We start from the raw sequence: 20,321 nt of genomic DNA on the forward strand, positions 1-20,321 counted from the left end.
CTTTCCCGCCGCTCCCGAGCGGGGCCGATGGACAAACACCGGGATTTATTCCGTTCAGTCCAGTCCTCCAGTCCCGCGGGGCCGATGGACAAACACCGGGATTTATTCCGTTCAGTCCAGTCCTCCAGTCCCGCGGGGCCGATGGACAAACACCGGGATTTATTCCGTTCAGTCCAGTCCTCCAGTCCCGCGGCCCCGCCGGCAGCGCCCCATCCCCGCGGGGAGCCCACCGATGCCCCCCGCGCCCGCGCGGGGCCTGGCCCAGCGGAGGGCAGGCTTTCAATGCGGCTTGCGCAGGGAATGGGGGTCAGGGAGCGGCGGGGAAGGGCGGTCCGGGAAGGCGAGGGGCGGCGGGAGGCACGCTGACACGGAGCAGCAGGGACGGTCTTGAGGCACTTCCCAGGAGCCCCCGCAGGTGCAGGCTGGGGAAAGGAGGGGAAGAGGCAAGGAGAAGTGAGGAGGAGCCCGGCCAAGGCACGTTGGAGGCACGGCGGCGTGGGCAGGTTCCTCCGCAGGTGGAAAAGAAACTCCCGGAAGGGGAAGGCACGACCCCAGGACAGGGGCCGCATTCCCTCCTCTCTGAGCATGGTCCATCAACAGCTCCCAGGACAGTGCTGCCCCTGCTCCTTCGCCTGGGACTGCTCCATGAGCTGTCTGGGGGATGCAGATCTCAACCTGTGAGGCAAGGAGCAGTGTCAGCCCCTGCCAGGCTGCCACCCCCTTCCTCCCCCTGGGCTCACTGTGCCCCCCAGCTCACTCACCTGAGAGCCGGTGGCCCAGGCTGGCCATCTTGGCAGGATGTGACATCAACCAGAAGTTGCGCTTGTTCTGCAGCTTCTGGAAGGGATTCGAGTCTCTCTTCCGCTCCTGCTTCATCTTTTTCATTTTCTTTATCTGTGCAGAGGCAGGCAGGCTCTCAGGTCAGAGTGCAGAGTCTCCAGCCTCCTCCCACCCACCCCAGCCCAGCACACAGCCAGCATCCACCTTTCCTCTGTCGAACTCCTGGTCCCACTCATCGATGATGGTCTCACTCCGGGCCAATGCCGTGTCCTGAATGGCATCCTGGCTGACAGCCGAAATCTCGCCCTGCCAGGTCAAGACTGTAGAGCAGCGTGGTCAGCAGGAGCACAGGGCTGTGCCCCACTGCACCCACCTGCACTGGGCCCCCACTAGGCCCAAGGCTGGAGCCCCTCGCTTCAGCCCCTCACCCTGTGCCATCCCTGACAGCCCCCAGCTGGGTTCACCTGCCTGGCTCCAGGAGCCCTGTCACTGCCTGTGCTGGAGCAGGGGGAGCTCAGGCCCTGGCAGAACTCAGAGGGCTCTGCCTGTATCCAGGGCTTGGGGCAGGGGGGCTGTGTGGCTGCTCGCCCACCCAGGTGAGCCAGGATTACCTTGTTTGCCATAAGCCTTGTCCAATGAGTCCTGGAGCAGCTCGCCCACCACGCTGGTCTCCTGGCCCCCAGGGGCTGTGCTAGCCCAATTGCTGGCTGCAGGGCTCGGGGCAGCCAGAGTGTGTCTCTCGTCTCCAGTCTGGCTGTCCTTGGCACGCGCTGCCACTACAGAAACAGGCGGGGTGAGGACATGCTGGGGGAGCTTGGGGAGCTCGTGCATCCCTCCTTCTCCAAGGCAGATCTTACCCCAGGAGACACTGATGGCACAAGGTGTTTGGGAACACCAGGACCTATGCTCGGGCAAATTGTCACCCCTCAAGGAGCCTGTCCCCACCCCTCCTCCAGAGCACAGCTGGGGGCTCTTGGGCTGTCACACAGGAGTAGCAGATAGGTTTGGGGCAGGGCAGCCCAGGATGGGGGGCAGGATGATGGGCATTGCCAGGCAGCTGTGGGAACAGCAAGCACTGTGGAATGCACAGCAGTGTTCTGAGGGGCCCGTGGGCAGGTGAGTGGCTGGCTCAGCCCTGCCAGGCACCAGACAGGGTACACGGTCATACCTTGGGGGGTGGTGGTGGCAGGGACGGCGTTGGCAGCCGGGCTGCTGAGGCTTTCCATCCGCTTGCGCTTGCGGTGCTTCCGCTCTCCAGCCTCCACGCTCCAGTGTGTCTCACAAGGCTCCAGCTCAGCCCTCCTGGAGCTGGGAAAGGCAGCAGGGTCAGCTTGCTCCAGCCAGACCAGAGCAGGGAAGTCTGAGCATTGCAGGGCATTGGGGTTCAGGGACACCTGCACTGCACTCGGGGAGGGGTGAACCCACCCCAAGGAAGTGGGTGTTTCAGCTGGATCCATGCCAAGGCACATCCCATCCTCAGGAAGATGAGTGGCCCCTAAACATGGCCCAGAGAGCCTGACCTCAGGCTCTCATGTGCCCCTCACCTGTCCAGTGACAGCAACCCAGAGCAGCGCTCTTCTGTCCTCTCCAATGGCCTATCTTTGCTCCTGTTTTTCTTTTTCTTCTTCCTCTTGAGTGGGAAGGTTTGCCCTATGCCCAAGTCAATACTGGGCTCTGGCATGTGTTGCTTGGGCCCACTCTCCATGTCCTGACAGCCCGGACTCCCCAGGCCATCAGCAGGACCCTCGCCTTCTGTCTCCTTCCCCACAACAGATATGAAACCCTCCAGAGAGACAATTCTCCTCTTCTTCAGGGGCCTGGAGTCTTTATCCATGAAGTCCTTCTGAGACCCAATGCTCTCCTTCTTGGGAGGCCTGCAGTCTTTGTTTTTGAAGCCCTCTGAAGAGACAAATCTCTCCTTTTGGGAGGGCCTGGAGACTTCATCCATGTCACTCACAGCCACAGCACAAAAGTTCCTGTCTGTGCTACGATGCTTCCTCTTTCGACGCTTCTTTTTCCAGGAACCCTCTGTTTCCAACTGGCTGGATCCCTTCTCCCTGCTGCTGGAAGGAAGGTGGTGTGAAGGGTGGGCAGTGGAACCGTGGGTCAGCGGGGAGGCTGGGAGCCGAGAGTCCAAGCTGAGCATGAAGCTGAAGGAAGACTTTTCAGGACTTGGTAGTTCGAGAGCAGATGAGGACAGGCTGAAGGACAGGGAAAGAGGCTGATCTGAAAGCCCAGAAGCCCCCTCTCCCATGCCACTCTGACTGCTGCCATCTTGGCCATGAAATCAGAAATCAGACACTGGTCCACAAGTGCTCACAGAGACTGTGCCCCACTGTCCCACAGCAGACAGGGCAACAGTGAGCAATGCTGCAGCACATGCTGCTGTTGAAGGCTACAAGGGGGACCTGGAGCAAGATCTAGACCAGGCTGGTGCCTCCTGATCCCATGGGACACTAGTCCAAGGTCAGGGCCTGCAAAGCTCCCTCCCACCCTGTGCTGACAGTCAGAGACTGCCCTGCTTCTTGGATTCGGAGCAAGCCCTGCCAGCCCTGGAGAACTGGAGAGCCAGCTGCGAGGCCACACAGATGCCCCATGGAGCACCCCGAGGCTGCCATTGGCCTTGCTGCTACGCAGGAGCCTGGGAGCAATGGCACTGCTTACCTGGACTTGCCCAGAGGCCCGGGAGTGGAGTCAGGGTGGGACTGTGTGTGGCGGTCACTCCCATTCGCCTTCTGTGAGGGTTTGCCCTGCAGTTATTGACATAAATAAAAACTTGGTGGTCTAAAGCAGAGGGGTTTCCATGAGCCAAGAGAAAAACGGGAGCCGAGAGAAAGGGGAGGGGAACAGACACAGACGGGGGGAGGGAAGTGGGGGTGGAAGAATCAGAAGTGCTTTCAGTTAGAAGAACAAAGGAAAAAAGGAAGGAAAGAAATTTAAAGACCCAGAGCCCCAGCACACCATCCCGAGCCCTGACTGCACTGCGGCACCGAGGGCCGGTCCCACACCCTGCCTGGGGAGGAGGCACCCCCACACCCTCCTGCTGCAGCATCACCACTGCCACTCACCCCAGGGAACACCTGACCCCAAGAAGGTGCCAAGGCCACCCCACTGCAGGGACTGGTATAGCCACCCCTCCATCCTGGGAAGGGGCCAGGAGCCATCCCCCTACATCCCTCAGGGATGTGAACAACAGCAGGCACTGGCCCAACATCCGGACTCAGAGGGAGGGCAGAGCAGCCACCACCGCCCTGGGGGGCTCTTCCCCTCCACCTCCAGCTCAGCAGTAGCTCTACACTTCCTCCAACACAATCCCAGGTCAGAAGGTGTTGAGTGGAGTCTCCGGGCAGAAGCTCAGACTCACCTTTTTGGCAGAAAGTGATGGTTTCTTGGCCAGTGGTGGTGATGTGGTGCTGCCCTGCTCCTGCATGGCACTGCACAGTGGGGAGGGTTCCACAGTGGCTGTCCTGGAGTCTCTGGGGACAGCTGGCTTGGCGCCAGGGCCAGTGGGGAGGTGGGTGCCAAAGTTCCTTCCCTGAGAGCTGCAGAAGCTGCTGGAATTGCTCTTGGCCTTGTGGGTCTCCTTGGCCAGCTGCCCCACTGCACTGCCACAGGAATCCTTCTTCAGGGTCCCGGCCATCGCCCCACAGCCACTGGGCTCCTGGTTGGACTTCAGCAGCTTGGATGAGGTAGGTGGCTTTTCTCTGTTTGTCCCCTGTGGGGGCAGCCCCACTTTGGCCCCACTCACAGTGCTGGTGACATGGAAGCCTGCTCTGGGCATGGCAGGTATCTGTGGCTTCTTGGGCCTCTGGAATACATCATGGGGCAGTGGTATGGCCTTGTGGGTGGCCTTGTGGGGCAGTTTGAGTGATGGGGTCTGAGAGGGCAGCTTTGATCGAGCAACTCCATTCGTCAGCTTCAGCCCCACGCCAGAACTGCTGCGGGACACGGGGACTCCAACATCGTCTGGGCCTGGCAGCCCCTTCCCCAGCAGCTTTTCTTGTTTCTAGGCAAGGGGAAAGAGAGAAGTTCAGTGAGGAGAGAGTCAAGGAGCCACAGACACATGAACAGTGCCCTCCAGGATCCCTGGCCTCAGCAGGATCAGGATCTCTCCTGCACACTCTCCTCCCACATGCCTGTCTCCCAGGCGTGGCTGCAGAGCCCCGTCCCCGCAGAGCAGCAGCAGCTCCTGGGAGCACTGGCCAGGAACAGCCTTCAGGACTCACCGGGCCCGCTGGTGGTGTGGGCAAGGTCCCATTAGTCTCAGTTTTCTTCACCTGACTGAAGTCACCACCAGTGTGGCTGGACAGGCTGGAGGCAGCCTTGGCCACAGGCCCTGCTGAGCTCTTCCTGGGGCTGGAGAGCCTGGGGAAGGCAAAGTGCAGGCATCAGCTGTGGGGTGAGAGCAATCAGGAGTCTTGGCAGACACACACAGGGAACAGGAGCCAGGCACTCCGAGGAGATGAGGTGCTACAGCAAAGCCATGAAAGGGGCTGGACGCCTCCCTGCCACCTCCCACCCTGAGCCAGCACACACACACAGGCACTGGGGTCGCTTGGGCCAAGCTCCCCCTCCAGCCAGGCAGGTGCTGCCATCTCTGTCCCAGATGCTGGGAGCAGGGCCAGAGGGGCTGGGAGGCACAGGGCGCTCTCTCACCTCAGGTAGAACAGAACGTAGGCCTGCTGGTTGAGGACTACCTTGATGTTGCTGGGGTAGACCTCATGGTCATTCATTCGATACCACTGCCCATTGCTGGCCTGTGGAACAAAAGGGCACAGGATCAGGCTGTGTCCAGGAGGAGAACAGGGTCAGGCTGTGGCCAGGGACAGAGCAGCAGGAACAGTGCCCGTCAGCAGAGCTCCTCTCCCCAGAACACACAGATGACCCAGGGCAGGCCAGGGGACTTTACCAGAGCAGAACTTCACATTTCCAGCAGCAGACTACAGCGTGTGTCCCCTATAGTGCTCAACACCACCCTCTCTACCCAGCACCCTCTTCTCTGCACCCTACAGGGACTCACGAGCACCCACCAGCCCCCAGCCCAGGCAGGGTGCCAAGAGAGCACCCCAGGTTCACCTTCACATAGCAGAAGTAGTGCCCTGCATTGCAGCTGTACCCGGAGTGCACCAGCACTGCATAGAGTCCGTATGTGACAGGATCACCCTTGGGCTCAGACATGTAAGGACGGATATCCAAGAACTCAGGGTATCCCACATCCTGCAGAGAGAGAATGTCTCAGGAGGTCACACAGTAGATGGCTTTCTTGCCAGATCAAGACTGGCTCTGCTGTCCTACGAGTCTTGTCTCTCGAGGGAGGGGACATGCTCTCCCCAGGCAGAGATCGTGGTGAGGAAGATGCCAGGATGAGCCCAACTTCCCCCATGCAGTGCAGAATGGCTGCAGGCCTATACCAGGACCACCTCCTGCCCTGCCCTTAGACCAAGACACAGCCCCTGCTCTGGATTGCTGAGCACTCACCTTGGTGATTTTTCTTCCACCTGAAGAGCCACAGCTGCCAAAGCGCTTCAGTGAGATAGTGAGAACATTGGAGGCTCGGTGGATGGTGAAACGTTTGCTGGCCAACACTTTCTTCCTGCACCTGCCCAGGAAAAGCTCAAGCTATTCAAGCTGTTCCACCACCCAGATAACTGCCTGCCCTGGCCATGGGAATGGCAAACCCCATAGGAATGACCACACTGACACCAGGCACTGCTCCAGGCACCTGCCTGTGGCCATGTCTGCTGGCCCAGGTCCTCCTCATGTGAGGAGGGAGCTGAGGAGTGGCAGGATTCATCACAGGCTTTCGTGGCCCTGTACCTCACAGTTTAGCAGGTACAGAAGCCCTCCCATATCGTGGCAGCCTTCCCACCATCACACCCGTGGGTCCCATCCTGCCTGCAGCCCCCCACACTCACATGCTACACCTGTAGGCGTTGTCCCCCCCCAGCTGCTCCGGCTTCACGAACAGCTCCAGCGCCCGCACGACGTTTGCGGCTCGCTGCGAGGACAAAGTGGAAGTCAGGGCACGAGGGGCCTGTTCAGGCCACAGCTGTGCTCTGTGCTGTGGCACTGGGTCCAGGAGAGAGCACACGGCACAGGGCCACGGGCTGCCCCAAAGCCATGAGCCCGCCCCCAGCACACCACGGGGGTGGCTGCTCTGCACCCCAACACCACCAAGCCTCTGTGAAGGAGTCGTGGCTCACGCTCAGGCAATGGGCACTGCTCTGCCAGACTGAGAAGGCAGCGGAACAGTGGGAGCTGCTTCCCTCCTGCCAGCACCATTCCTGCACGCTAGCAGGTTAAGGAGCCTCAGAGTAGGAACATCCTCCCAAGGACAGAGCCCCCCATCCCTAACCCTGCCTCATTACCTCGATCTCCAGTGTCACATCCAGGTAAGGGTCATAGGTGTCCGAGACAGTCTTGCACTCCAAGCATTTCACTGCAAAAGGAAGAGCCATGAGCACACCCCAACACAATATCTGCACCTGCCACCCCCACAGCACAGCATGGGCAGCTGCAGTGTCCCCCCAGTCTGGATTTAGGCTCTGGGATGTGAACGCCAGGATTCACAGCCTGGGAGGGAGAAAGGCTGGCGATTCCACTTTGTGCTAGGACAGCAAGTGTCACTGGATAGCTGGGAAGATGGGTCCCTTTGCTGGTGGCACACAGCCAGCAGCTTTTCCTATCACCACAACTGGGGTCACGACCCTCAGGTACTGCAGGACTGGCTGACTGTGGCTCTGGATAAGTTACACATGCTTAGTCATTTTCCCAAAGAGTTCTACTGCCCAAACCCTGGCCCTGGCAGCTGGCACTCACCACGGGACCGCAGGTAACCGCCAAAGATCTGGTGAACCAGGGTCGTGGCCTGGGTCTGGCGATCCAACCTACACAGAGACAGTGGCACTAGATCTCACACCACCCCTCTGCAACAGCCACCCCTGCGTCATCAGGACAGCCCCACTCCATACTCTGGGCAGTGGCTGGGCTGTGGAGCTCTAGGAGCAGCAGGAAATCACAGCCCCTGCCAGCCTGCTCTCCCTGTGTCACAGCCAAGGGATGGCACCAGGCTCCAATATGCGCCCTCCTCTCAAAGGAGCAGAGGCTCCTGGCTGAAGCTCACAGCTGGGTGCTGAAGGCAAAGGCAGTGCTTCCTGGGATAGAGGGCCTCGGGGAAGCTGCACTCCCACAGCCACAGAACTAGGGCTGAACTAGCAAGCATGCCTGGATCCCTTGGCAACTGGGATGGGATCCCACCCCATAGCAGTCTCAGGATTTTGGGACGGGACTGCAGCTGTGCCGGGGTGAAGGAGTCAGGAGAAGACAAACAACAACCCAGAGCCACACCCCTGAGGGGCAGGGAGCTAGACCCCACACACAGAGCCCCTGAAGTCATGACCTCCCCACAATAAGGCCAACACGGGGGACACGTTCACCCCACAGTCCCCTCCCATGAGCACGGGGGACCAGTGAGGGGACAGCAAAGAGCCATCAGGCCCCACATACTTGGTGTAGCCATTCAGGCAGGCCTTCTGCATGGCATCAATGGTATAACGCAGGAACTCATGTGCATCCTCCTGCCTGCCAAAGCGCAAATTATGGGAAATTTCTGCAAGAGAGGGAGGAATTAGCACGTGCTGCAACAGATGCTGGCCATCCCTGCCTCTCCTGGGGCAGGAACTCTGCGGGTCAGGCCCCCTCAACCAAAACCAGACATCAGACTTATGCCAGCCACAGGACAAGTCCCAGGCAGCCCCCTGGCAGGCTCTGAGTTGTCTCAGTGGAGCCATCTGGCAAAATGTGGCCCAATCCCAACAGTTCTGCTTCCACATTAGTCATGGGGGGAAGGGCAGCCATCCTTACTCTTGAGGTCTCGGATGATGGACAGTGGCTTTATCGCATTGCCGCTGTTGGCAAAAGCCTGGATCGTGTGGTTCTGCATAGTGCACATCATGCAGAAGCTTCCGTGGGCACCTGTAGCAGGAGAGATGATGGGATGTTGGGGGCAAACCCGGGAGAGACGGAGGCAGCACAGGAGATCGCTGATCCAACACAGCACAGCCATGCTCAGTTTTCCCTACGAGCTCTGTGCTCCAGGACAGCTCTGGGGCATCCCAGGGACATGAGAACCAGCACACGCCACACTGACTGGGAGAGCCCATCACAGGACCAGCCATGGCAGCCCCCCTGGTGAGACAGCATCCACATGGATGGAAAACAGGTCCCAGGTACTCACTGGATGAGCCCACAGGTCGGCTCTGAGGGGTAGATCCCACCGGAGTCCTACAGACGGGGCTGCAAGCCCTTTGTGTTCCCCATGGTGACAGCTTGGAGCAGGGCCTGCCACACTGCCCTCATGCAGTCCCCACAGGCAGGAGCTATTTGGGACCCCTCAGCTCAGCCCCCGAGAAGCCAGCAGGTCCATTGGGCCTATCTTAGTCCTGGCTACACCCAGCAGAGAGAAAGTCTCCCCAGAGACAGAGATGCTGAGCTTGGGAACACTGCTATGACCAGGACGTGAGTTGGACCCGGGAACAGCCTCTTGATGGAGAAACAGGCAGAAGGGAGCAGGGAAGGTGCAACCCGACACCCACAGCCCCTCACCAGAGCCAGGCGCAGGGGTGCTGAGCACAGCACTGCGAGCGGGACCGGCAGACGCTGCTCCTCCCTCCCGGCCCCCCGAACTGGAGTCCCCACTCACAGGTGCGTCCGTGCTCCCGGGAGAGCAGGTAGTTGGTGAGTGGTGGCGTGTAGGTCAGGCACTGCAGCGCCGAGTTTAGGAAGCAGGTGTTCCCCAGATTACTCAGCCCGGCGCCCACACGGTGGACACGCTCCCACTTCATGGAGAGGCGCTGGGCTGGGAAGAGCACCTTCTGGGGCGTGGGGATCCCGTCACTCACGGCCCTCGGGGAGGCTTGTCTGTGGCCTGTGGGGAGCGGGCGGTCAGCCCGGGGGGACGGAGGGGGAGCGGGGCACGGGAGCACGCGGGTGTCCCCTCGCCCCCTCCACTCACCCTGGGGGTTCTGCGGCCGCTCCGGAGGGCTGCCGGCCATGCCGAGGGGGCGGCCAAGGGCCTCGACCCCGATGTGCTCGTACTTGTCCCGCAGGTGCTCCAGCTGCCCGGCCAGGCCGCGCCGGGCGGGCGCGAACTCGATGCGCTGCTGCAGCACGGAGCGGGCGGCGGCGGCCAGCGGCCGGCCCAGCTCCGCCGCCGCCTCCCGCCGCACCGGCTCCAGCGCCTCCCGCAGCTTCTCCGCGATCATCGCCGTGGGCGGCCGGCTCGGCGGGCCCAGCGGCCGCGGCTGCGGAGAAGGAGAGAGGGGGGCGGCTGAACGGGGGGCCCCTCCCGCCGCGCTCCGGCTCTCAGGGCCACTGGCCGCGGCCCGGACCCGCCGCCGCCCGGCCCGGTCCACTCGGAGGGTCCCCGCCCGCCGCGGGCACCGCGCCCCCCGCCCGCCGCCATCCGCGCCCCCGAGCGCCGCCGCCGCCCCGGCCCGGCCCGCCCGCCGCCATGTGCGACCCGCCCGGTCCCGCCGGCAGGGCAGGGGAGCGCGGCGGGAGCGAAGCGCAGACCCCGGCGGCCCCGGGCCCGTCCCGCCCGACCCCGGCAGCGCTCACCATCCGGGTCCCGCCGCACGCACGTGTCACCGCAACGCCCCTCGCCCGCCGCCGGCACAAACTCCTTCCGCGCCGGCCCCGCGGGGCGGCTCCGCTCCGCCTCTGCGCGGCCGCGGCGCCTGCTCGGCACAGCCCGGGGCCGGGCACGCTCCGCCCGCTCGCTCGGAACAGCCAACGGAGAGACGAGCTCCGCCCGCTGCGAGTCCCGGCGCGGACAGAGCCGGGCGGTGCCACGCGGGACCGCCCCACGCGGGACCGGACGCGGGGCTCTGAGCGCGGCCCCGCCCCGTCACACCCCGGGCCCGCCCCCTCCGGCACAGACCGCGCCCCCTTCCAGCCCCAGTCCCGACCCTCCCCGGCACCGGTCCCGGTCCAGGCTCCCATCCCGGCCCCGTCGGACCCCGCGCTCAGCGCTGCCGCCGGTATCTGAAGGTGGCCCTGCAGCAGCTCTTCCCCTCGCCTTCTCGTTCCTTGCCCTCCGGCAGCCCCGCGTGGATCCCTCCTCTCCGCGGCTGAGGAGGACCGGGTGGCCCGGGGGTGTTCGGTTGGATCCGGAGGGGTGGCGGGAGCCGGGGGGGTCCTGGCCGAGCCGCCGCAGGGCCCCCGCCCATCGTCTCCCCTCCCCGGGAGCTCCCGGCACGGACCCCCCGCCGATACCGGGGCGGCTCCAGCGCCGGATGAGGAGACGGAAATCACGGCACAGGGACCACAGAGCCGGCGGCAAAACAACTGGCGATATTGAAGTCAAAGACAGAGGAGCAGCAGCGACAGGAGCACAGCGGGTACAGCCATACAGAGCGCCTGGGATGCGCGGTCGGGACTGAGTAAAGGTTGGGTGGGGGTTTTTTTTTCTTTTTCTTTCTTTTTAATTTTTCTCTTTAATATGTTGCAATTGCCCAGACTGGTCCAGTACGACATCTCAAACCTTACAGGGACACACAGCATGAAAATGCCCCCGATGCAGGGCCCCGGGGAGCATTCCTGGCACGCTCCCAAAGCCGTGGGCGCACGTGCCAGTGCCACGGGCGTCGCAGCGGGGCAGCTCTGCGGCACACGCCAGCACCGCTGCAGCGTGGGGATGGCTCAGAGAATGTGGGGCCGAGGAGTGCAGGGGGTTCACTGGAGGGGACAGGTTTTCCTGCAGCTGCCCTGCCGCCGGTTCCAGGCTCCATTTCCGACACCATGGAGGAGGGAGCTCTCCTGGCTGCAGTGGTGCTGAGGGCCACAGCGCAACCCAAAGCTGCACGAGGCAAGGATGGACACCCCGTGCCTGCGCAGCCAGAGCTCTGGCTCCTGGTGCTCTGCCTAGGGTTCCCTGCCAAGCCCAGTGGGTCTCAACCTCTCCAGCGGTGGCAGCTGCAGAAGGATCTGCAGGAGGTTGCAGGGGAATAGAGCCCACTGGAGAGAGGAACATGTGGAGAGAGGAGCAGCAGTGCCTGGGTGCATGTGGGGGTCACCCCTGACATGCTAGCGTGCCCTTCCAGCTTTTTCAGACGAGGCACCTGCACGGGAGTCCTCTGGCCCTGTGAAAGGCCCGGAGCCCCTTGCACTCAGCTTGGGGCTCTGCCACATGGTAAAGCCCTCTGGAGCCCCTGCCCAGAGAGATACCCTTCCTACACCCCGAGGGGAGGGGATGGGCAGTGGATGGGGAGGGAGGCGGGGGTCTCTGGGCACTGCGGTGGGCAGGGCTGCCTGGCCAGAGCTGCGGGGGCGGCTCCCACGGCGGGGGCACTGGTAGACCTGCTACGCAGCTGGGGCAGCTCCCGCCACTCAAAAGGGCTCGATTCCTTCACAGCTGCCAGGGCAGGGCCAAGCATGGCTGGGGAGTCATGACCCTGACAGGGGGGTCCCCACACCCTGCTCGGCCCTGCACAAGCCCAAGTTGCCCAGTGTGGCCGTGGGCTGCCAGGTGCCTGCGACAAAGTGGGTCCCGGTCCCTGCCCCCCGCATGCACGTGGCAGCCTCCGGTGACCCCCGCGGCCGAGCAGATTTTCATGCTGTCTCCAGGATTTGATATCAGCATGGACCAGTCTAACATCTCGCAGGTTTTTTCTACTGGCTACTGGAATGCGCTCGTTTGGCTTAGGGGTCCTCGATGTCGAGAAACTCTTGCTTGGGGGGGGCCATGCCGCGGTACCAGGCACACGAGCCGTCGCTCCTCTTGATGCAGGCGTAGTGCTTCGCCTGCCGCCCATCCACGTTGTTCTTCTCCATCGCCCAGTCTGTCCAAAGACACTCGTCCGAGGAGGAGACGAAGCAGGGGATGGAGAGGCAGCGCGAGATCTGTGCACGACAGAGACTGTCACCCATCACCCCGACGGGGGACACTGGGCTGGGAGGGAGCAGTGTGGGGCAGTTGGGTTGGGGGTCCTGCACAGCTCTGCTTCATTCACTCCCCCATCTCTTAACACAGATTCCAGGCTGACTCTGCACTGTTAGGCATGCTGGGGACATGACCCTGATGCAGGGGGACTGAGGGAACCCCTGGGTGCTGGTCCCAGGGCTGGCTTCGGTTCCCAGCCAGAGGGAGCCAGAGGCTCAGCCACCCTTCCAGTCTGCCTGGCCATGCTGTCTCTGCACAACTTCATCCTTGAAGGACAGGGAAGAGCGTCTCCCCACAGAACCCACCCCTCCCTGGGGGCTGCAGATCCCCCTGGTGTGGGGCGTGTGGGGGACAGCCTGGTCACTCACCTTGCACTCGCAGCCCATCTGGTACCGCTGGTTTAGGCTCTTCTTCTGGGTTGGGGTCAGCGAGTCCCAAGTGGAGACCAAGTCGCAGAGTGTGATGTGCATCTTGCCATTGCCCTCCGACTTGCCTGGGGAGAGGCCAGACAGACCACTCAGGGGGTCCCCCCCAGTGCCCCAGGACCCCAAACTGACTCGAGGTGCTTGGTCCCCTCACTGTGCACTGTCTCTGGTGACCCCCCAGGGAGCAGAGGCTCATCCCCCAGCTGCCTCCAGCACAGCCAGGGCTGCCAAGTGTAGCCAGGACACAGCTGGGGGGTCCCCCAAGGGCTAGTGGTAGGAGCTTGAGGGACGGGGGGGGAACATGCCCAGGGAGCAGGCACACACATCAGGTGTCTCCAGGGGTGGGTGAGGCAGCAGAGTCAGCACTGTCCTGGCACCCCTCGAGCACCCTCCCCTCCAGTGCCCACCTGCGATGAGATACTCCTTCTTCCCGCCGGTGTCCAGCAGCCGGCCGCACACAGCAGTCGACGGAGCCGTGTAGATGAACTCTATGTCCTGGTCGGGGCCCTTGAACATCTGGGGAGCAGAGGCAGGAGTGAGTGGCTGGTGCAGGGGTGCCCCATCCCCCTCAGCCTCCTGCCCTGATGTGCCCTGTTACCTTGATCTGCTTGATTTCATACTGGATGCGTTTGATCGGATTCCCGTATATATCATTCCCCGAATCCACCTCTTTTGCAGAGACGGCCTTGGCTCGGATCACTGCAAGGGAAAGGTGAGGTAAGTGAAGGTGACCAGTCCCACTCAGCCCCTGCATCCCACAGTGATTCCCACACCCATAAGGGGCTACTGCCCACAGCAGACCCCACTGCCCTCCCCGCAGATGCTCAGCTGCCCACAGAGCCAACTGTCCCCTGCTGTCCCCAAAGGAACGGGGTTCTGGCACGTGCATGACAGTGACTGGCAGCATTGCAACAGCACCCTCCAGGTGGGTGAAAAGGAAAGGTCATCCCAGGTTTGCCCGGCCCTGCTGCCACCGCCTGTGCCAGACCGTTCACCCTTCGCCGGCGCTGGCTCAGTCTCTGATGGATTCCTGGGTGCAGGCTGGCCCTGCCTGGACTTGTGCCCATCACTCAGATGGCACAGAGAGTTAAAACCTGCCTGCAGTGTCCTGGGAGCACCACGGTGTTTGTCCCACTGTCATTAATTAAACCAGTCCTTGACAAGGGCCCCATCCAGGTGCCTGAGTGGCCTGGCACCGGATGAGGGAAGGGCAGAGGGAGTGATTTGGACAATCATCTTCTGGAAAGAATCACCTTACAGAGGGTGGCAGAGCCACGTCCCCGTGGCACAATCCCAGCTGCTCACCAAGGCCAGTGTGGGCACCTGCACTGCCCACCAAACACCAGCACCTTTGGCTGGGGTCCCCAGCCTCACCAGACCCTTGCTAGCCTCTCTGCACCCGATGCTGGGAGAGCAAGGGTCCCAGGACAAGGCTGCCCTTGCACCCTGGAGCACGGGATCCCTGTCCCACCACAGTGGGGTCCCAGCTGCCCCAGGGCGATGCTCCAGCTGATGGTTCCTGCCTCATGTGGAGCATTGTGCTGTGCAGGCGCAGAACCCACATCCTCCCAGGACTGGGGCCACGGGTGTTACAATCTGGGACACCGAGAGCCATGGCAGTGGGAGGAGGCAGTGAGGGCCCAGCCAGCAGCCCCAAGCAGCCTGGCCAAAGGCAACAGCCCTCCCAGCACTGGTGGCCCTGAGGCGGTCCCAGCGCTGGGTGCTGAGGGACAAGGTTGGGAGCCCCAGGGCCGGCAGAGAGGTGCGGCACCCTGAGCCTGGGGATAGCTCTGCCATGGCAGGGTCCCTGCGGTCACGCTGCCAGCACAGCCCAGGATACACGATCTGGCATGTGAGTGCTCAGCACGTGGCAGTGACCCACAGGGTGCCGGGCAGGGCGGGCAGCCAGCTCACCCTTACTCACCGGCTGGGACATGGGGCTGGCTTGGTGCTGTGCTGTGTGGGTTGCCTGGGTCCCCATGCTGAGACCTGCAGCTCCCAGCCTTGCCTGGCTCCCTCCACTAGTGTGAGGACTGGAACTCCCAGGCAGCACTGGGGATGCTGACAGTGCAGAGGACAGTGGCAGCCCCAAAGCTGCAGCTCCTGCTCAGCACTCTGAGTAGGGAGGAGGCCTGGTTACAGGAGATGGGCTGGTAGGACTCCCCACTGCCAGGGTACCTCCATCCCATGGGAAGGCCAACCCCCTCTCCTGCAGGGCTCCCTGGTGCCCTGCCAGCCTCGTGTATGCACTGTGGGGTGGGGGACAGGGAGCTGGGCACTCTCACAAAGTTCATCCCTGCTCAAGTCCCCACCAAAAATGTGCTGGGCTGGGAGCGGCCAGGGACGTGTGGGGGTCACTCAGAGCTTGGCACAGAGGAGCTTCTCCCACCTGGCATGGCCAGGAGGGAATCTGACCTCAGTCTATAAATACTGGGCATGGGGGCACGTGGATGGGCTATTTCAGCTGAAGGTCAGGGGGGCACAGCCACACGTGGGCACCAGCAAGCACCAACAGAGCTTACTCTGGAAAGGTGAGGGTGGCACCAGCGTGAGCAGGGAAGAGGCTTCCTGAAACAGCTGTCCCTGGTCAAGGGGGGCACTCGCTCTGTGCAGGGCTGGGGCATGCAATGGCTGCTGGTACCAGGGCTGCACTGGAAGCTTTCCCAGCCATGCTCCCATCCCTTGGGAAGGGCTGGGCTGTCCAGGCCCACTGGCAGCATCTCAGCTGTGCCTGAGGACAGCGCCCACTCCTCTGTCAGTAGCATGCTGGGGCCACTGCAGGCACGGGCCACCCCTTGCCCCTCGGCCCTGCGGCCGCTGTGTCCCCACGTGTGCCAGGCCCTGTGTGTCGGCGGCTTAACTTGGGTGCAACCAGTGCTGGCCCCATGGCTCCTGTGTGGGGAATGGTTACTGGTTCAGTGGGCTCCAGCCTTTTCCATTCACGTGCTGATGAATCACTTGACAAAAATGCAGCCCAATTCTGGGCGGATTTGTTCTGAACAGTGCGGCTTTGTGGAGGGGACGGCCGCGCTGTGCTTTCCCCGCCAAGACCCCACGGCGCAGCCAAGCTGCTCCGCGCCCGCCAGGAACCAGGGTGGCGGGGAGGGCAGCCACAGGGATGGTGGAGAGAGCCCTGAGGAGAGCCCGGGACAAGGAGACTGGGTGAGGGATGGAGAAAACCCCTGGGTGCATAGGGACCAGCAGTTAGACCTCCCCAAATGCCAGTACCCCCACTGGCCATGTCACCCACCCCTCCTGCTGCCAGCCTGGGCAGCCACCAGCTCCTGGAGCAAAGCTGGGGACACACAGTCACTCAGTGCCACAAACCCACCAGGATGTCTCTCTGGACTTGCCAGTTGTGAGGTTTATCCACCCTGGCCCCACACAGGGTGCCCCAGCTCAGGACACTGCTGTGCCCACCTGTTCCCCATGGGCAGAGAGGCAGCACAAAGGTCCTTTAGCTCCAGGCCCCCTCCTCCCAGCCTAGGGTGTCCTGACTGGCTGCCGCTTCCTCCACCATCCCACCCCAAACCTCTCCAAGCCACCCTGCCCACACCTGCCCACAGCTGCCCAGGAAGCACTGGTGGCCGTGGACTGTGGAGGCTGCATCCAGGAGGCTGGTGCCAGGCTGGATGCCCAGGGAACAAAGCTCCCTTCTCCTGGGCTGCTGGCAGCATCAGAGCAGAAGGGCCGGCTGCCAGTGCCAGCACTGTCCATTGCCCACCCGGCACTGCCAGCCCAGGCACCCATCTCTGTAGTGAAGGCAGCCCTGGGGTCATTCCAGCCCCGCTTGAGCCCAGCAGAGCTGCAGAGCCGGCAAATCACCCCGGCAGGGACTCCTGCATCCCAGCTCTGCCTGGCACACGAGCAACAACCATCCCACAAGTGCCTGCCCGCACCCCAGCAGCCGTGGGTGCCCCCGCCCCGGCACAGCGGTTTAGAGATGCTGAGGCTGGAGGTGCGGGGCTGAGCAGGGCAGTCCCGCAGTGGGGAGGCAGCGGAGGCCGCGGGGGCTCCCCGGTGCCCGTGGGGCGGCGGGTCTGCCATGGCCGTGCGTCATCCCGGCCGGGACGGAGCGCAGGGAGCCCACTCAGCGCGGCCCCCGCGCCCGCCCCTCCGCACGGGAGGGCTCCGGCCGCCGCGCCCGCCGGGGCGGCACCGGGCACCGGGCACCGGCAGTGCAGGGCCCCGCCAGGCTCGGCGGGGTCGGCAGGCAGCCGCACCTCCCCGGCACGGACGGCTCTCACCATTCCCACCAAACCTCCTCCTCTGCGCGGTCCTTACTGGCTGCTGGCAGCCCCCTCACTTCCTGTGCCCCCGTCCCGAGGAACCAAGCACTGGGATGACTGGAATCGGCACAACGCTGCCAAGGGCCGCAGCCCAGGTGCCCCCGCCCCAGGCGGCACCGAGCCCCCGCTCTCCCCTACCCCATCGGCCCCTCCAGGAGTGGTGCTGCCACACAGGGCCAAAGCCACGGCCATGCCCAAAAGGGCTGAGCATCACCCCCCTCACACTCCACATCCCCACGCTACTCCAGAAGGGACTGAGCAGAAGCCAGGTTTCCTGCTGTGGCCCCTGGCCTGGTTGTGGCCCCACCAAGCAGCCGAGCATCTCCTGCAGTGGAGCAGCCCTGCCAGAGCACCTCCAGTCCCCACTGCCCAGGCATGGCTCCAATGAGGGACGGTGGACAGGGCAGCCCCAAGCCCTTGGGCCCTGCAGAAACCCCCTGCACATCTCACTGGCCAGGATGCACAAGTGTAGGCTGGCAGGTCACTTGTTCCAAGTCACCAGCTCCAGTGACACAACACCCAAGCCCCTCCATGACCCCCAGTCCCTCAGGCACCCCATGTCCAATGCAGAGTTGCATGGGCCTTCCCCTGCACTGCCTGGAAGTGCAGCCCTGGGCTGCAGCTGCTCCAGCCCTGCTCCAGGGCAGAGCAATTGCAGGGCAGGTGCAAGAGCAAAGGGGCCATGGGGAGGCACAGAGGGATATGGCAGGCACTCCCCATGCTATGGAACAGAGATGCCAGCCCCCAGGGCCAAGACCCCACAATGCACTCACCCTGATCACCTCTACTGAGGGCTGAGTGTGAGTCTTGGGGCCCACTGGCCACTTTGGGTGCACCCACCCACCACCACAGGACATCAGCCATCCCCACACCACCACATCTCTGTCAAGGACCCAGCCTGGACATGGGCCCCTCCAGCCACAGCAGCTGGGAAGGGTTCCTGGCAGCACCAAGGGCCCCCCACTCTCTCTGGGCTCTGCACACCTGCAGGGATGGAGCTGTCTGAGGAGCATCCCAGCTCCAGAGAGCATCCAGGGGGAAGATGAGAAGCAGCAAAAGGCCGGGGATCACAGGATCATCCCAGGACACGCCCTGCTCCATCCCCAAAACCAGCACTGTCCCCACTCGGACCCACACAAGGCACGACTGACATACGAGCAGCACAGGGCACCTGGGCTGGGAGCCAGAAGGTGCCAGTGCTGGCAGCAGCACAGATGGGAGGAGGCTGCCCTGGCAGGATGGGCTCCGGGCACTCGCAGGACAGGCACCTGCTGAGGGTAGTGGGGCAGCAGGAGACCAAAGCCCAGCCAGGCTGTGCCCTCCCAGGGGACGGTGGAGACAGCTGGGGCCGCCAAGACAGACAGTGACTCAGCAGCTGAGTCAGGGCTGAGCCGGCACCCCACGACAGGCAGTGAGTCACAAGTGCCCCGAAAGCTGATCCTGACAGGAGTGTGATGGGAAGCCACAGCCACGCTGCCAGAGGGGACACAGGGCATCCTGCGGGCCAGGGACACCTCCAGAAGCACCTCCAAATATCCAGTGCTCCATTTTGTCTCAAATCCTCCCTGTCCCCAACGTGCCTCACTGTGAGGCTGGGCAGAGCCGGGCATGTGGAGCAGCAGCCAAGTGCTGCAGGAGTTGCCCTCACGGAGGAGAAAGGCTAGGAGTGGGTTCTGGAAGGCGCAAGGGAAGCCTGGGAATCTGTCAGGAGCATCCTGGCTCTGGAGCAAGGGAGAGGGCAGGGCCATCCAGAGGTTGGGGCTGCCTCAGTGTTTGGGAATGTTACCTCTCCAGCTGAGCCTGGGAACGGCCCCGGGAAGGGAAGCGCCGGGAACTGGGGCCGGCCTGTTCGGTTCATATGTTAAAATTTAATAAGGGCATTATTCATAGAAAGAGGAATCCAGATCCCGGCGCTGCCAAGCCCTCCCTTTCAGCAGCATCCAAGCCGAACAAAGTGGGACGGGGGAAAGGAAATGCCTGGAAATAAGGAGTAGACGGGGGTGACCAAGCCCGTGGCGGTGGCTCCCGGGGCCGGGGGCTCCTCCGGGCTCTGGGCCCGTGCCGTGGCCATGCTTGGAGGGCCCCAGCCGCCCCCAGGCCCCAGCCCCGCGCTGCCACGTACCTCCGCGGTGTCATCAGAGTCGGGGGAGGCCGGGCCCACCCGTGTCACTCACCGGGGAGGCGGCCAGTGGGGACCGGCCTCGGCGGAGCCGCGCTCCGGCCGCCCCCTGGAGGGATGGCGGGCGCGGGGGTCCCCCCGAGACGGCGGGAGGCGCGGGGAGGGTCGGGCACAGCCCGGACGGAGGGACCGCGCCCGGCCGCGCATCCGCGCCCGCCGACACACCCCCGGGCCGGGCCGGGGCTGCGGGCAGGTGCCGGGAATCGGGGGGCTCTGCCCCCTCCCCGCCCGCCCCGCGCCAACTTTCCGCCCCTTCCCCCGCTGGGAAGTTGGCGCGGGCCGGGCCGGGCGGGGCTCGGGACGGGGGTCCCCGCGGCGCTCACCTACGTCGGCGTTGCAGAAGGCCTGCTGCGGGTGGATGGGCGAGCAGCTGCAGGCGTCGGCCGGGCGGGCCCTGCCTAGCAGCAGCACCGCCAGCCAGGCCAGCAGGCTGGGCAGCGCGGCGGGCATGGTGCGGGGCTGCGGGCTCGGCCACCGGCCCCGATCCCGCACCCACCGCCGGGCCCGGCCGAGCCGCCGCCGGGAACTTGGGTCCGGCCGGGGCGGGCGCTCTGCGGCCGCCGCTCCGTTGCCTCCACGGAGCCGTTCGCTTCCTTCCCCGCCGCGCTCGGCCTCGCTCTTTAACGTGCTCCGGGGATCTGCTGCTCCTCCTCCGCGTGGCGCGGGGCCAGCCCGGCTGCGCCCGCCCTCCGCGGGATGCGGCTCCG

General features: G+C 63.8%; 2 protein-coding genes across 5 annotated transcripts; both read right to left on the reverse strand.

Moving 5' to 3' along the window:
- Positions 1–30: 30 nt before the first annotated feature.
- USP36 (ubiquitin specific peptidase 36) lies at positions 31–11,000 on the reverse strand. 4 transcript variants are annotated; one of them, XM_051797325.1, is made up of 20 exons: positions 10,399–11,000; positions 9,794–10,082; positions 9,482–9,706; positions 8,644–8,754; positions 8,287–8,389; positions 7,600–7,667; positions 7,149–7,219; positions 6,696–6,778; positions 6,259–6,379; positions 5,857–5,997; positions 5,437–5,537; positions 5,007–5,145; positions 4,145–4,786; positions 3,445–3,530; positions 2,325–2,840; positions 1,949–2,088; positions 1,392–1,556; positions 985–1,100; positions 762–894; positions 31–422 (listed from the first exon to the last, which is right to left on the reverse strand). In XM_051797325.1, exons 1-20 carry the CDS (start codon positions 10,780–10,782, stop codon positions 280–282), a joined length of 3,777 nt encoding a protein of 1,258 aa, XP_051653285.1. In that variant the 5' UTR covers positions 10,783–11,000; the 3' UTR covers positions 31–279. The 4 variants fall into 4 exon arrangements, with proteins under 4 accessions (XP_051653285.1, XP_051653284.1, XP_051653282.1 ...); XM_051797324.1 differs by having other exon boundaries at positions 2,325–2,843; XM_051797322.1 differs by having other exon boundaries at positions 2,325–2,981.
- A 112-nt stretch (positions 11,001–11,112) lies between these two features.
- On the reverse strand, positions 11,113–20,283 carry TIMP2 (TIMP metallopeptidase inhibitor 2). Its single transcript, XM_051797437.1, has 5 exons — positions 19,938–20,283; positions 13,745–13,845; positions 13,554–13,662; positions 13,090–13,214; positions 11,113–12,681 (listed from the first exon to the last, which is right to left on the reverse strand). Exons 1-5 carry the CDS (start codon positions 20,062–20,064, stop codon positions 12,481–12,483), a joined length of 663 nt encoding a protein of 220 aa, XP_051653397.1. The 5' UTR covers positions 20,065–20,283; the 3' UTR covers positions 11,113–12,480.
- Positions 20,284–20,321: the final 38 nt, after the last annotated feature.

Source organism: Manacus candei, unplaced genomic scaffold (genome assembly GCF_025592945.1).
Source record: "Manacus candei isolate 608988 ecotype Guabito, Panama unplaced genomic scaffold, ASM2559294v1 h1tg000047l, whole genome shotgun sequence".
NCBI lineage: Eukaryota > Metazoa > Chordata > Aves > Passeriformes > Pipridae > Manacus > Manacus candei.